This window comes from Mobula birostris, chromosome 32, assembly GCF_030028105.1.
Source record: "Mobula birostris isolate sMobBir1 chromosome 32, sMobBir1.hap1, whole genome shotgun sequence".
In the NCBI taxonomy this organism is placed as follows: Eukaryota; Metazoa; Chordata; class Chondrichthyes; order Myliobatiformes; family Myliobatidae; genus Mobula; species Mobula birostris.
Window position 1 is genome coordinate 23,496,598 of NC_092401.1, and position 16,996 is coordinate 23,513,593.

At 42.2% G+C, this 16,996-nt stretch overlaps 1 protein-coding gene across 3 annotated transcripts in view; it reads left to right on the forward strand.

The window, feature by feature from the left end:
• cc2d1a (coiled-coil and C2 domain containing 1A) overlaps nt 1-16,996 on the forward strand; it is a 133,055-nt gene that overhangs the window by 30,458 nt on the left and 85,601 nt on the right. For all 3 annotated transcript variants that reach the window (XM_072248391.1, XM_072248390.1, XM_072248392.1), the window contains 7 exons: nt 4,148-4,279; nt 4,697-5,036; nt 7,879-8,003; nt 9,455-9,527; nt 13,841-13,921; nt 14,685-14,815; nt 16,347-16,419. In XM_072248391.1, coding sequence (XP_072104492.1) covers nt 4,148-4,279; nt 4,697-5,036; nt 7,879-8,003; nt 9,455-9,527; nt 13,841-13,921; nt 14,685-14,815; nt 16,347-16,419 — 955 coding nt within the window. The remainder of the gene's footprint in view (nt 1-4,147; nt 4,280-4,696; nt 5,037-7,878; nt 8,004-9,454; nt 9,528-13,840; nt 13,922-14,684; nt 14,816-16,346; nt 16,420-16,996) is intronic.

A 16,996-nucleotide genomic window follows, 5' to 3' on the forward strand; every position in this document is an offset into this window, starting at 1 on the left:
GACATTGTGGCCCCTGCCCGTCCCCCACATGAGCCATCTGTTGTCGGCCCCCAACCAACACATATACCACTCTCCCCTCCTACTCCTCCTCCCAGTCCCCCACCCTGCTCTCATGACTATACCTCTTCCCCACACAAAACCACCACGGTGGGCTTCACAGCTGAACAGGTGAGAAGACAGCTGAAACGTCTCAACCCAAGCCAGGCTGCAGGACCGGATGGTGTCAGTACCAGGGTGCTCAAAGCCTGTGCCCCTCAACTATGTGGAGTACTTCGCCATGTATTCAACCTGAGCCTGAGGCTCCGGAGGGTTCCTGTACTGTGGAAGATGTCCTGCCTCGTCCCTGTGCCGAAGACGCCGCACCCCAGCGGCCTCAATGACTACAGACCGGTGGCATTGACCTCCCACATCAGGAAGACCCTGGAGAGACTTGTTCTGGAGCTGCTCCGGCCTGTGGTCAGGCCACACTTAGATCTCCTCCAGTTTGCCTACCAGCCCCGACTAGGAGTTGAGGATGCCATCGTCTACCTGCTGAACCGTGTCTACGCCCACCTGGACAAGCCAGCGAGCACTGTGAGGGTCATGTTTTTTGACTTCTCCAGTGCGTTCAACACCATCCGCCCTGCTGTGCTGAGGGAGAAGCTGACAGCGATGCAGGTGGATGCTTCCCTGGTATCATGGATTCTTGATTACCTGACTGGCAGACCATAGTACATGTGCTTACAACACTGTGTGTCTGACAGAGTGATCAGCAGCACTGGGGCTCCATAGGGGACTGTCTTGTCTCCCTTTCTCTTCTCCCCCTTTCTCTTCTCCATTTACACATTGGACTTCAACTACTGCACAGAGTCTTATAATCTTCAGAAGTTTTCGGATGACTCAGCCATAGTTGGATGCATCAGCAAGGGAGATGAGGCTGAGTACAGGTCTACGGTAGGAAACTTTGTCACATGGTGTGAGCAGAATTATCTGCAGCTTAATGTAAAGAAGACTAAGGAGCTGGTGGTAGACCTGAGGAGAGCTAAGGTACCGGTGACCCCTGTTTCCATCCAGGGGGTCAGTGTGGACATGGTGGAGGATTACAAATACCTGGGGATACGAATTGACAATAAACTGGACTGGTCAAAGAACACTGAGGCTGTCTACAAGAAGGGTCAGAGCCATCTCTATTTCCTGAGGAGACTGAGGCCCTTTAACATCTACTGGACGATGCTGAGGATATTCTATGAGTCTGTGGTGGCCAGTGCTATCATGTTTGCTGTTGTGGGCTGGGGCAGCAGGCTGAGGGTAGCAGACAACAACAGAATCAACAAACTCATTCGTAAGGCCAGTGATGTTGTGGGGATGGAACTGGACTCTCTGACGGTGGTGTCTGAAAAGAGGATGCTGTCTAAGTTGCATGCCATCTTGGACAATGTCTCCCATCCACTACATAATGTACTGAGTGGGGTCAGGAGTACATTCAGCCAGAGGCTCATTCCACCGAGATAGAACACAGAGTGTCATAGGAAGTCATTCCTGCCTGTGGCCATCAAACTTTACAACTCCTCCCTTGGAGGGTCAGACACCCTGAGCCAATAGGCTGGTCCTGGACTTATTTCATAATTTACTGGCATAATTTACATATTACTATTTAACTATTTATTATTTACGGTGCAACTGTAACGAAAACCAATTTCCCCCGGGATCAATAAAGTATGACTATGACTAAAAGTTAACATCAGCACAAGAAGCTTAAACAGAAAAGCTGAATAAACTTGGTTTTGCATGTCCAATTTAAGGAGCTGTAGAAAATACAATACATTTAAGAAATTAGGTGCTCTCTTGAATATTATGTGGGGAGAAAATAGGCAATTCCCTTTGGAGCGTCTGGTTTACTCCAGCTGCCTTTCGGCTGAAATCTCCAGGATGCTTTGTGAAAACAGTGGGGTTGCCCATCAGCAGTGCTCCAGCAAACAGAGCATTGAACAGTACAGCATTGTACAGCCCTTTGGCCCACAAAGCTTTCCATTGTACTATCATCCGTGTATGCCTATCTAAGAGTCTATTAATTTTCCTGAAAAAAGTAGCGCATTGTATACACCTAGCACTCTGTTTTAAAGAAGAACAACTCTGATATTCTCCTCTATACTTTCCTTCAATCATCTTAAAATTATTAGCCATTTCTGCCCTAGGAAAAAGTCTCTGATTGTCCATGGAAATCAGTATGGACAAGGTGGATCTGTTTCTTGCTGCATGACTTAGTTTTAAGAAGAGACCAACATCTTCTATGCCTCCTATCTTGTACACCTTTTGTCAAGTCTCCTCTCATCAGCAGAAAATTCTTAGATTGCTTAACTTACCCTGATAAGACATGCTCTGTAATCCAGGAGCATCCTGGGAAATCTCTGCATCATCTCTAAGGCTTCCCTTTACTGTCATTGGGATGACGACCATTCATTGTTCCAGAAATAGCTCTCCACATTAGCATCGTAGGGTCATACAGCACAGAAACATGCCTTTCAAACATCGACTAACTATCCATACTAAACTCATCTACCAGCCTACTGGATTGAAGGTCTGTAAGCTGCAGTTCTGCAGTGACTCTCTTCTGAAAGGAATGTCTGAATTGAGGACCTTTTGTGTCATGTTTTGAAGGTGTCTTCCAAGATTAATTTTCAGGAATCAGATTTATCCTTTTGGGACTAAAGTTTATCTTCAGACCCAAAATTCAGCTGAGTCTCCTCCTGAACTCGGGTTTGTTTCCAGCATCTGGATCTTCAACTTGCAAGCAGTCTGGACTGGATTCTAATAAAACACAGAGTTCGGTTCTTTATAGGGCTTCAGTGCATAGTATGATTTAGAAACAGTTGATAGGTTGTTATATTAAATCAATATGAACAGCTAAAGGCTCCCTAGTGAGTTCCATGGGTAGAGTCTCAAATTAAAGAATTGGCCATTCAAAACTGAGATGGGAATAATTATGCAAACGCAAGGAAGTCTGCAGATGCTGGAAGTTCAGGCAACACACAAAATGCTGGTAGAACACAGCAGGCCAGGCAGCATCTATAGGAAGAGGTACTGTCGACGTTTCAGGCCGAGACCCTTCGTCAGGACTTGGTCGAAACGTCGACTGTACCTCTTTTTTTTAGATTATGAGAACACTTAGTCCTTTTTTATTGTCATTTAGAAATGCATACATGTATTAAGAAATGATACAATGTTTCTCTGGAGTGATGTCACAGAGAACAAGACAAACCAAAGACTAACACTGATAGAACCACATAATTATAACATATAGTTACAGCAGTGCAAAGCAATACCATAATTTGATAAAGAACAGACCATAGGCACAGTAAAAAAAAAAGTTCTCAAAGTCCTGAGTTGATCAACTCCTGAGTCCCCGATAGCAGGCGGCAAAAGGGAGAAACTCGCTGCCATAAACCTCCAGGCACCGTCAACTTGCCGATACCTTGGAAGCAGCCGACCCTGAGTCCATCCATCCGAAAACACCGAGCTTCCGAGCAGCCTTTCCGATACAGTCTCCCGAGTACCATCCTCTGCCGAATGGCTTCGACCTCTCCCTGGCCACTGAAGCACGTAAAGCCGAGGATTGCGGGGCCTTCAGCTCCAGAGATTCCGGTTACCACACTGTAGCAGCGGTAGCAAAGCAGACATTTCAGAAGTTCTCCAGATGTTCCACTGTGCTCTCACGTCTGTCTCCATCAAATCAGGATTGTGCACGGTCCCCTACCTGACAGATAACAGATATTCATCACCGAAGTGGCTGCACGCGCTGTCGTCGCGCCACCATCTTCTCCCCCTCCCGGGAGTACCACTTCCTATAGATGCTTCCTGGCCTGCTGCGTTCCACTAGCATTTTGTGTGTGATGGGAATAATTAATTTTGAAAGTTGTAAAACTTTGTAATTTTCTACCCCACAGAACATTGGTTATTGCTCAAAGGGGTTTGTAGTCAGTTTGTACTCCTGTTCCTTTAGTTCCTTTTTATAAGTCTCTTTTTGGTAGTTTTCTATCAATCAAAAGTTATCCAAGTAGTTTATTCCTGGTTTGATACTGAGAATTAACCAAATGTTGATCATAATCTGAATTGTGTTTGGTAGTATTTTGCTTTAATATTAATTGTGCTTGCTTGTTTTTAATTACAGTCCAGTACGACAGCTGCAGATGGACTGGAAGGCACTTTGACGGAGAGGATTGAGATGTACAGATGTGCAATAGACAACGCTAAACAATCTGGCGAAAGTTCCAAATTGAGAAGATATGAACGCGGCCTTAAGGTATTTTTTTAAAAAATTGATGGTCTGTAATCTAATTAGTACACTTGTCCAATTAGAATTGATGAGCCTGATCTGTTTCTGTGGCATAATGTCTTTACTTTGAAAAGGCAGCTAGTGCTTTCATAGCGTATATGTTGGAACATCATGGGCAAATAAACTCTTCTGGGGCTTTCCCAATAAGAGTTTATTCATTTTAACATTCTGTCGTCTGATTATTGGGTTTAAACTATTGTTGCTGTGTTGAATGTTGGCCTAGATTATATGTTTGAATTGTGGATTAGGGCTTGATCTGTAGCCTTTTGACCGTTGGGAACCGCTTGTGCTTGTTGGTCAAGAATACCCAAATTGTGGATGACGGGCAAATCTGCAAATGAGCTTTTTCAGTTTCCTAACTGATTTAAGACTTTTCTTTTTAAGACTCTACAATCAATGCTTACATCTGTGAAGAAAGGGAAGCAGATTAATGAAGAGGACATCCCACCTGCTGTGGCTTCTGGGAAAAATAATAACACAACTGCTCTGCCCATCTCAGAGACCTCAACATCTTTAATGAGGGATCAGTCTCCACTGATAGACCTTCCTGTGTCCAGAGAGCCTCCCAAGCCTGCAGCAAGATCTGCAGCGCCTCCATTGTTACCCAAGCCAAAGATATCTGTACCTGAGGTTACTCCTCCATCAGTCAAGAGGCCAAGCACACAGGCACTGCCAGAACCTGCAAAACTAGAAACAGCCACCCCTGTGCCTAATAACAAAGAAGGTAGGGTCAGACTTCTGCATGCATTGTACAGTTTTTATTTCCTGATTTTAAATAGCTGTTGCCCCTTAGCGGGCAGCTTTACGTGGCCGAGTCGGAAGCTGAGAGCTCAAGTGCCACCACAGAGACTTGATCACAAAGTGCAACCTGTTACTCTTCATTGCTGTCCTGAGAGTGTGTGATATTGCCATTTGGATAAGAAGTTAAACCTGTCACGTAGCATAACAACAGAAACCATAAGACTTGTAGCATAGTAGAGGTCCTTTGGACCTTGATGTTTCAATATTTTTAATGTAGTTTAAGATCAACCTAACCTTTCCCTCCTACATAGCCATCCATTTTTCTATCAACCATGTGCCTATTTAAGAATTTCTTAAATGCCCCTAATGTCTCTGCCTCCATCACCAGCCCTAGCAGGCCGTTCTACGCATCTACCATCCTGTGCATTTTTTTAAAAAATGCCTCTGACATCCCCTTTTATACTTTGCTCCGGTCACATTAAAATTGTGCCCCTTGTAATTAGCCATTTCCATCCCAGAAAAAAAGTCTCTGGCCATCCACTCTATCTATGCCTTTTATCATCTTGTACACCTCTGTCAAGTCACCTTTCATCTCCTCTGCTCCAAAGAGAAAAGCCCTAGCTCATTCAACCTTTCATCATAAGACATACTTTCTTATGCAGGCAGCATCCTGGTAAATCTGCTCTGCATCCTCTAAAGTTTCCACTTCCTTCCCATAATGATAAAATCACAACTGAATACAATATTCGAAGTGTGGTCTAACTAGGGTTTTGTAAAGCTGCAACATTACCTCATGGCTCTTGAACTCAGTCCCATCACAAGTGAAGGCCAACGAACTGTAGCCCTTCTTAACCACCCTGTCACCTTAAATGGCAACTTTGAGGGTTTTCTGCAAGCTTATTGGGTAAAGTGATAGTTTAAGCCAGTGGTCGCCAACCTCCGGGCCGCGAAGCATGCAGCGGTGCAGCGGTAACCGGAACGCACCCAGCACACCTTTAAGAAAAAAGCCGAAATAAACAAGCTAATTAATTAGATGCCGCCTGGCACGTAAATGTCGGGCCAGATCAGAGGCAATTGCCGATTGCGTCGCCTCTGATCTGGGCCAACATTTACATGCTGGGCGGCACCTAATTAATTAGCTTGTTTATTTCAGCTTTTTTCTTAAAGATGTGCTGGGTGCGTTCCGGTTACCGCTGCACCGCTGCATGCTTCACGGCCCGGTATCGGTCCACGGCCCAGAGGTTGGGGACCACTGGTTTAAGCATTGCAACAATTATACAGTTCATCAAATGTACTTAATTATTTGTCATAAGTTGTATTAAAATATGCCTTTTAATCATTACAAAATGCAAAACAATGTAATTCATATTAATACTGAGATAATCTAATATTGTGTTTCTAGTATATTTTTTGACTTTATTGCAAGCATCACCTATGGTCAGACTGTTATTCTTCTGCTACCTCGTGGTTAGGAGACTACAAAAAAAATCTGATGATTCTAGTAACCTGGTTAAGGTTTTCCCATTTGTCAACCACAATCTAAATTTACTGGATTGTCAAAGTAGTTAAGTCCAAATTATTGCAGTTCTAGGTATCAGCAAGTTTATCCTAATGTTCTCTAACAGTCCTTGTATTTTTCTAGAGTACAAAAGTATCAGGAATTAGTGAAATTTGTACGCCTGTATGAATGTGTGTATTAAAATTATAGACATTATGTATTCATCATTCATGTCCCACTTGACTATATGGTTCACTTTTCAATATTATTTTTATGGATGGAAACTGAGGTTGTAGACAGCAGATAAATATGAGGAGTTTTAAGACAAATGCCTATTGACTGTTTAAATTTTAATGTAACTGCATACCATCAAAATGCATTAATAAGAATCTAGAAAATATAATTGTCTGCATAAGAGGATTTTTTTCTAACCTAAATAAAATCAGAAGGTACTAGGAAAATAAAACATACTTTTAAGATTTTAGGTGAAATTTTATGCTTTTTTTCTGATGGGCAAGTATTTTTCACATTGGTTGTGTAGTTTTTCATTGATGCTATAATATTTCTTTGTTCTACTGTGAATGCCTGCCTGCAAAAATGAATCTTGGGAAGTATATGGTGTTATCTCTAGTTTGAACTTTGAAGTTACTTGTATGAGCAGTGGAGGGCTGTAGACATTTCACTGAAAGTAAAAAGGAACTCATGTACTTTAACAATTGACTTCTTTGAATTTCCTCCTTTTACTGACCATCTTTCAATTTTACTTTGCGCTGTTTTGGAGTAGGTGTTTAAGTATGTACATTTAAGGTCTTTACTGTGTACAGAGATTTGGGGTTATTTACTGATATGTGCTTGAATACTCTAGGAAGAGCTTGTGAAGCCTTGAAAATGTAACCTCATTGGTCTAGTGTATCCTCAAGCCCAATTATTTTGTATTGGTTAACTGAAAAATGTGTCATGTATTATTGTGAAATGTAACTTAATTTTGTGTTTGTTCACGTGTAATGTGAATAGACAGTAAAGTAGATTTGGCCAGGTTGTTGCTGGCTGGGGCAAAAACTCTAGTCTCTTGCCTGCAGAGAATTAAAGAAAATTTTGAGCTTGAGCTGAATTCTTTGACCTGCGAATGAACAACATTCTTGTTCCTTCTGATTGGCCAATTCTCACACACTTACAGAGCTGATGCACTCCACTTTATAGTTTGGTGCTACAGTTACAGGATATTTCTCTTGGAACGAATGAGGTATCATTGTAAGGAGCAATGGGCGTGGTTTCTCAATTGCATTGAAAACCTGTAATTTCATGTCTTTTTTTTAATTTTGTTCAGTACCAGTAAATTCCAGCATGAAGGAGAGTGCCGTGAGCCGGCAAAGAGAATACAAACTGGCCGCACTGCGTGCCAAACGTAGTGGGAACACTGCGCTCGCAACAAGATACTACCAAATAAGCAAGGTGAGGTTAATATTGAACTTTGTGTTTCAAATAATAGCAATTTGAACAGGATGTGAGTTGTCTGAATGTGCCCATTAGAATGGACATTGTACTGTATATTTCCCACTATAGCCACTTGACTATATTCACTTTTTAATGGTGAGATTCATACTAAAAATTATGAATAGTGTTCCCAGGCAATGAAGGAACTGGTGATGTATTAGGTGCAATATTAGCCTGTTTTAAAAAAAATAATTGAATGTGATCCCACCTTGGTATATGTTGAAGCAAAATGTGAATCTGTAAAACAGTATGGTGTTAGCCTGAAGTGAACACTGAACAAATTTTAAAAATAATTTTAGTTACATAACCTACACTAGACTGATCTCTGCTTGCTATTAGCATGGATCTAACCTGAAATGTATTTGGACTGTTTCTGTTGCTTCTATAACCGGACCAGAATGCCAAACTACGTGCAACTAATTTGTCATTTAGTATACAGCCTTGTTCAGAGTGTTCATTGAAATAATTGGGAAAGTGATAGGATGATTTAATCAGTATCTTGAGATAGATGGTTCTGTACCTGAAATAGAAAGTGTCCACCTTCATCCCTTCATTTAATATTCCTAATCTTGATACCACTGAAATTGTTAAAGAAGTTGGACTTTAAATGAAAGGTTGTTAAGAAGTGAGGGTGTTGGGGTGTTGTTGAGAATGGGTGGATCAAGATAGTAGATACAAACCAGCCATGATGCCATTGAAAGTAGAAACAGACTTGAGGAAAATGAGTGACTTCCCAGTGGCCAACAGTTTTAATTCCACTTTTCATTTGCATTCCAACATGTCAGTCCATGACCTCCTTTACTGCCACGATTCAGTCACCTTCTGGTTGGAAGAGCAACACCTCATTTTTGTCATGTTAGCCTCCAACTTTAACCCAGTAATTTCTCTCCCCTCCTCCACTCCTCTTTATCCATTCCCCATTCTAGCTCCACTCTTATCCTTCTTCTCACCTGACTATCACCTCCCTCCTTTCTCCCATGGCCCACTGTCCTCTCTTGTCAGAATCCTTCTTCAGCCCTTTACCAATTCCACTGATCACTTCTCGTTTCATCACTCTTACTCCTCTTCTCCCTCTGCCCCCACCACCTTATTTTGGATTCTTCCTCATGCCTTTTCAGTCCTGATGAAGGGTCTCGGCCTGAAACATCAACTGTTTATTCCACTCAGATACTGCCTGACTGGCTGAGTTCCCCCAGCATTTTGCATATGTGTTACTTTAGACTTCCAGCATCTGCAGAATCCCTTGTTTGATTTCCTCTGCTTTCTGTTTTTTCCAGAGTATCTGGATGGAAACAATAGTGTGATTACTCCAGCTAGGCCACTGACTTCCATACTTAGTAGAAGCTATGGTGAAAATGTAAATTAACCTCGCATGTTTAACAGCATTTTGTTCTTTCTGTTCAAATTAGAAATTTGATCCCTTTCTTGAGGCACTGGATAGAGGAGAGACTGTGGACTTCACTAAACTGCCGCCCCCTATTGGTATGTATTTGTATATCAGTATTACATTGTTACATCAGTGTATTTTCAAGCTTCTGCAAGCTGTCAGTTGATCCAAAACCTCCACCTGTTACCACACCCCACCACCACTACAACCACATCAGCCACTTCTCTCCACAGCCCCTCAGTTCCTTTCATCTCCCCCAACCCCATGCACCGCCATTTTCCACTAAACACTCCACAACTCATACCGACACTGACACAGTCACTGTCCAATTGTGTTTTCATATACCTTGCTGCTACCTATAAGAGTCCCTCATGCCAAGTGCCACTTTATCATTTTGTGACAGTCACCTTATGTACGGATACTGCTGCACCTAGCATTACTTTATGTACATATAATTAGTCTATGTACGTAAGCTAATCTTGTGTAATACAGTCCCTATAAAATGTATTCACCCCCTGCCCTAGAAGGTTTCATGTTTTATTGTTTTACAACATTGAATCACATTGAATTTGATTTGACTTTTTTGACACTAATCAACGGAAAAAGATTCTTCCGCGTCAAAATGAAAACATATCTACAAAGTGATCTAAATTAATTACAAATAAAATACAAAATAATTGCACAAGTATTCACCCCCTTTAATATGACACACCCAATCATCACTGGTGTAGCCAATTGGTTTTAGAAGTCACATAATTAGTTAAACAGAGATCTGTTTTTGGAGACCTGTGAGCAGTCAAGGTGTTTCAACTGACTATAGTAAATACACCTGTATCTGGATGGTCCAACTACTGGTGGGTCAGTATCCTGGCAAAAACTACATCATGAAGACAAAAGAACGTTCCAAGCAACTCCAGGGAAAGCTTATTGAAAAGCACAAATCAGAAAATGGTTGCAAGAAAATCTCCAAGTCACTGAATATCCATTGGAGTACAGTTAAGTCAATCGTCAAGAAATAGAAAGAATAGGACACAGCTGTAAATCTGCCTAGAGCAGGCTGTCCTCAAAAACTGAGTGGCCGTGCAAGAAGGGGACTAGTGAGGGAGGCCACAAGAGACCTGTGGCTGAGATGGGAGAGACTGCGCATACAAGTCTAGCTGCAATTTCTTGCAAGTTGATTTCAACAGTGGCTTTCTCTTTGCCTCTCTCCCATAAAGCTTAGAGTTTGCCAGAATGCACATGGAAGTCTCTGAAGTCGGATGGAAGAAGGTTCTGTGGTCTGATGAACCCAAAATTGACCTTTTTGGCCACCAGTCTAAATTCTGTGCTTGGCATAAACCAAACACCACACATCATCAAAAGCATACTACCATGAAGCATGGTGGTGACTGCATCGTGCTGTGGGAGTGCTTCACTACAGCAGGCCCTGAAAGTCTTGTGAAGATGGAGGGTAAAATGACTGCAGCAAACTACAGGGAAATCCTGGAGGAAAACCTGATGCAGTCTGCAAGAGAAATGTGACTTTGGAGAACAACTGTCTTCCAGCAAAACTATGACCTCAAACATAACGCCGAAACTACACAGAATGGCTTAAAAACAACAAAGTTAATGTCCTGGAGTTGCCAAGTCAGAGTCCAGACCTCAATCCAATTGAGAATTTGTGGCTGGACTTGAAAAGGGCTGTTCGCTCACCATCCCCATGCAATCTGACAGAGCTTGAGCAGTTTTGTAAAGAAAAATGGGGAAAGATTTCAGTGTCCAGATGTGCAAAGCTGATAGAGACCTATCCACACAGATTCAAGGCTGTAATTGCTGCAAAGGTGCATCTACTAAATACTGACTTGTGCAATCATTTATTTTGTGTTTTATATTTGTAATTAACTTAGATCACTTTGTAGAAATCTGTTTTCATTCTGACATGGGAAATCTTTTTCTGTTGATCAGTGTCAAAAAAGGCCAAATTAAAGCCACTGATCCAAAGTTGTAAAATAATAATATATACACCCACACATATCTCCTCACTCAGAATTAGTTATACATTGTGTTTTATAGAAATGACTTTATTTCTTACATCCTTCACATACATGAGTAAAAATCTTTACGTTACGTCTCCGTCTCAAATGTACAATCATAGTAATTTATAATTTTATACTAAATAGAACAGTAAGTGTAACATAGAGTACACTCAAATTAGCGTGAGTTAATCAGTCTGATGGCCTGATTGTCCTGGCTTTTATGCTGTGGTACCGTTTCCCGGATGGTAGCAGCTGGAATAGATTGTGATTGGGGTGACTCGAATCTCCCCAATGATCCTTTGGGCCCTTTTTACACACCTGTCTTTGTAAATGTCCTGAACCATGGGAAGTTCACAACAACTACAGATGCGCTGGGCTGTCCGCACCACTCTCTGCAGAGTCCTGCGATTAAGGGAGGTACAACTCCCATTACCAGGCAGTGATACAGCCACTCAGGATGCTCTCAATTGTGCCCCTGTAGAAAGCCCGTAGGATTTGAGGGCCCATAACAAACTTCCTCAACCGTTTGAGGTGAAAGAGTCGCTGTTGTGCCTTTTTCACCACACAGCTGGTATGTACAAACCACGTGGGGTCGTCGGTGATGTGGATGCTGAGGAACTTAAATCTGTTTACCCTCTCAACCCCAGATCCATTGATATCAATAGGGGTTAGCCTGTCTCCATTCCTCCTGTAATCCACAACCAACTCCTTTGTTTTTTGCAACATTGAGGGAGAGGTTGTTTTCTTGACACCACTGTGTCAGAGAGATGACTTCTTCCCTCGTTATTGTTTGAGATGAGGCCAATCAATGTAGTGTCGTCAGCAAATTTAATTAGCAGATTAGAGCTGTGGGTGGCGACACAGTCATGGGTATACAGGGAGTAAAGGAGGGGACTTAGTACACAGCCAGGATCCAGCTGCGCAAGGCAGAGTCAAGGCCGAGGTCTCTGAGCTCCTTGTTGAGCCTGGATGGAATTATGATGTTGAGAGCTGAACTGTCGTCCAAGAACAGCATCCTCACATGAACATCCTTCTTCTCCAGATGTGTAAGGATAGTATGTAGAGCAGTGGCTGTTGCGACGTCTGTTGATCGGTTCTGTCGGTAGATGAATTGTGGGGGTTCCAGTGTGTGTGGTAGCAAGCTGCAGATGTAATCCTTGACCAAGCCCTCAAAGCATTTGCTTATTATTGAGGTGAGTGCGACAGGACACCAGTCGTTCAGGCATGTTACCTTGGTCGTTTTCAATACAGGGATAATGGTGGATAATTTGAAGCAGGAGGGCACTCTACACTGGGAGAGGGAGAGATTAAAAATGTCAGTAAACACACCTGCCAGTTCTGCTGTTCACATCCCGAGTACTCGCCCTGGAATGCCGTCGGTCCCGCAGCCTTGCGACTGTGCACTCGTTGGAAACATCTACATACCTCAGCCTCAGATGACCAGGTTGCAGGTTGTAGTGGTGACTTTCCTCGGAGGTTAGTGACATTGAACTGAGCACAAAAGTGATTGAGCTCATCTGGGAGAGAGGCCATGATGTTGGCGGCACCACAGCGTTTGGCTTTGAAGTCTGCGATGGTATGCAGCCCTTGCCCCAAGTCACGTGTGCTATTCATTGTGAATCTTGACTCAATCTTCTTGTATTGTTGTTTTGCAGCCTTGATAGCTTTGCGCAGATCATAGCTGCTTTTCTTGATCTCTAGCTGATTGCCGGTGATGTAGGCTCTACGTCGAGCTGTAAGTGCTGTCCACACAGAACTATTGATCCAGGGTTTCTGATTTGGGAAGACCCTGACCAACTTCTGGGGAACAACGTCGTTGATGCACTCCCGGATGAAGCTCGTGACTCAGTCAGTGAACTCGGAGACATCCTCATCATGGAAGACGTTCCAGTCGACGTCATTGAAGCAGTTCTGCGGTATGGAGGCTGATTGGTCGGACCAACAGTGGACAGTTTTAGCTATGGCCACCTCTTGTTTCAGCTTCTGCCTGTATGTCGGCAAAAGTAGGATCGTAGAGTGGTCTGATTTTCCAAAAGCTGGGCGAAGGAGAGCTTTGTAAGCATTGCAGAAGGGAGTGTAACAGTGGTCAAGTATTGTTTTTATATTTAGTGTTTTTTGTTTTTTAATTTGTTTTGTTTTTCTCTGTTGCATTGTATCTAAAGTAACAATCATTTTGTTCTCCTTTGCACTCGTACTGAACGATGACAATGAACAATCTTGAATCTCAAATATTTTGACTATTGCAGACAGTGGTTCTTGTAAAGTGTAATGGGAGCTCGTTCTTGCTGTTTAATCTGGGTGCTTCTCAGTCTTGTTGACTTTAAGAAGTTATTCATAAATATAGAATTAGTTTAGCTACTATATTTTTATTCAGGTGTAATTTTTCCTCCTAGATGCTATACCAAAGGCCCAGCAATCAGTCCCGGCTCCCTCAGCTCCAGTAGCCTCTCCTGCACAGTCAGTGACTCCTTCAGGTGAGTCTTGAATGCATGTGGTGGATTCTTCCATTAATATAGAATAATCCTGGTGTTTTCCTTTCAGTTTTCTTTCCTCCAGTTGTTTTGAAGAATTGATTTCTTTTTATGGAGTATGTTTCTTGGTGTTTTGAGAATGCCGTGAGAAAGCATGAAAAAAAATAGGGTCTTTAGCTATTGGTAAGATGTGCTATAGATATTCCCAACTCAGTAACATTTTGCCACTTACATTGTTGACCTGGAGGCATGGTTGCTAGATTTGCTGAGGATGCAATGATAGCTTAGGAAGTAAGTTGCAAAGAGGTCATGAGGAGGCTGAATTAAAAGGTAGATGGCTTAAGTAAGTAGGGTAAATACCATCTCCTGGCAACAATCGCGGGAGATCTACCTGAGATCTAACTCAACATAAAGTGATCACCCACCCTCTGACAGCATTTGGAAATATTACAATAGGCTTGTACTCTATTTTCCACCCCCCCCCTTCCAATTCATCTGTTGTATCTGTTATATACAGAATGTTTGCATTATTGATTCTGAAGCAGTAGGCATCATCTCACTGTGCATGCCAATACGCGCATGCAATCTTATTCTCCAATACTGCAGTGGAACAGAGCAGTGAAAGTGCAATTGGCAGGTGTTTTAAAAAGTTTAGTACTCTGCTCGAACGCATGTCAAGTATCCTCCTTGAATGGAGCTTTAAGTTCTGCCCTTGTCCCTGTAGAGGTCTTGCCCTTAATTGAAGCTTTAATTTTCTTATCCACAGCAATTCCCTCTCCCCCTAAAGATGTCATGGAAGCCCTTCAACAAAGAATGGACAAGTACAAGTTGGCTGCTACACAGGCTAAGGGTGCAGGCAATGACCGGAAAGCAAGAATGCATGAACGCATAGTTAAAGTAAGCAATCTTCCAGAATGACGCACTGTGGCCAACCTTTTGAATTAACCTGTTATTTCTATTATATTTTTCCTGAATAATAAAATATTTAAGTTGCTGTCTTTGTTCAGATCAGCTCTCCTTGGTGTAGTGCGTCATGTTAATATACACTCTGTAGAAACTTTTAAGTATCTTCTGTGCCTAATAAAGTGGCCACTGAGTGTACGTTTGTGGTCTTCTGCTGTTGTAGCCTATTCACTTCAACATTTGAGATGTTCTTTTGGAAATCTCTTCTGCACATCACTGTTGTAACAACACATGTTTATTTGAGTTACTGTCACCTTCCTGTCAGCTTGAACCAGTCTGACCATTCTCTGACTTCTCTCATTAACAGAACTGATGATTACTGGATTTTTTTTTTTTTTTGTTTTTTGTACCACTTTCTGTAAACTCTAGAGACTGATGTGTGTGAAAATCCCAGGAGATCAGCAGTTTCTGAGATACTGAAATCACCCCGCCTGGCACAATAATTCAACGGTCAAAGTCACTTAGATGACATTTCTTCCCCATTCTGATGTTTGGTCTGAACAACAACTGTCCCTTGACCATGTCTGCATGCTTTTATGCACTGACTTGCTGCCATGTGATTGGTTGATTAGACATTTGCATGAATGAGCAGGTTTACAGGTGTGTCTAATAAGACCATAAAACATTGGAGTAGAATTAAGTCATTCAGCCCATCAAACCCACTCTGCCATTTCATCATGGCTGATTTATTATCCCACTCAGCCCCATTCTCCTGCCTTCTCCCTGTAACACAATGCCCTAACTAATCAAGAACTTACCAACCTCTGTTTTAAATATACCCAATGATTTGGCCTCCACAGCTGTCTATGACAATGGGTTTCACAAATTCATTACCCTCTGGCTAAAGAAATTCCTTCTCATCTCCACTCTAAATGGACATCCATGTATTCTGAGGCTGTACGCTCTAGTCCTAGACTCTCCCACTATAGGAAACAGACTTTCCACAGACACTCTAACTAGGCCTTTCAATATTTGATAGGTTTCAATGAGATTTCCCCCCCCCCCCCCGAAATGAATGCAACATTGCATTTGGCTTCCTTACCACTGACTCAACCTGCAAGTTAAGGAATCCTGCATGAGTACTCCCAGTCCCTTTACACCTCTGATTTCTGAATTTTCTCCCCATTTGGAAAATAATCGATGCCTTTTATTCCTTCTTCCAAAGTGCATGATTACACACTTTTATCCACTATTATCCATCTGCCACTGAGTGTAATTGTTGATTGTAAATAGAAATTAAAAATTAGGAGATGTGTGAATTGGTGTTCATACTCACTTGCAGATGTATATGAGGTGAAGATCTTCTCTCCCTGCTCTATTTCTCATTGATCATCTTGTGTGAGATCATCTTCAGACTTTGCTGTTATATCTCTTCCATTACTCAAGTTTGACTGTTGTGGAGCAGCAAAAGCTGAATATAACAATTCCCTGCATTCTTGACCAATGTTTTACAATCTTTTTCCAGCAATACCAGGATGCCATTCGAGCACACAAAGCTGGAAGGAATGTTAACCTCAGTGAACTTCCTGTGCCACCAGGTAAAGAATATTTTTTAAATTAATCTTAGTCATCTGTTGTTAGACCTGTGACCAGTGGTGTACAGAGGGCTAAAGTCAAACACAAAATGTTGGAAACTCTTGACGGGTCAGAAAGCAGGCCTGGCACAAGAAATCGGCTGTACACATCAGACTGGTGGTTTTTTTTTTTCTTTTTTTGGAAGATGAATCCCCCTTGATTTGGGCAGATCTTGCTGCACAAGCATTGAGACCCTTAATCTGTGCAAATGAAGGGCCACAAACTTGGATTTGTTTTATTTGTCATATCTACATTGAAATGTACAGTAACCTGCATAAGTTGCATCAAATTAGGTCAGTAAGAGTTGTGCTCGGCAGCCCACAAGTGTCACCACACTACCAGCTTCAAGGTAGCTTGCACATAAATCACTTACCCGAACCGTACGTCTTTGGAATCTGAGAGGAAACCAAAGCACCCAAAGGTCACAGGGAGAACGTACAAACCCCTAACAGACAGTGGTGGAAATTAAACCCTGGTTGAAGGCACTAGAATAACGGCTGTGCTAACTGCCACACCATCATGTTGCCCCCGAAATGTTGA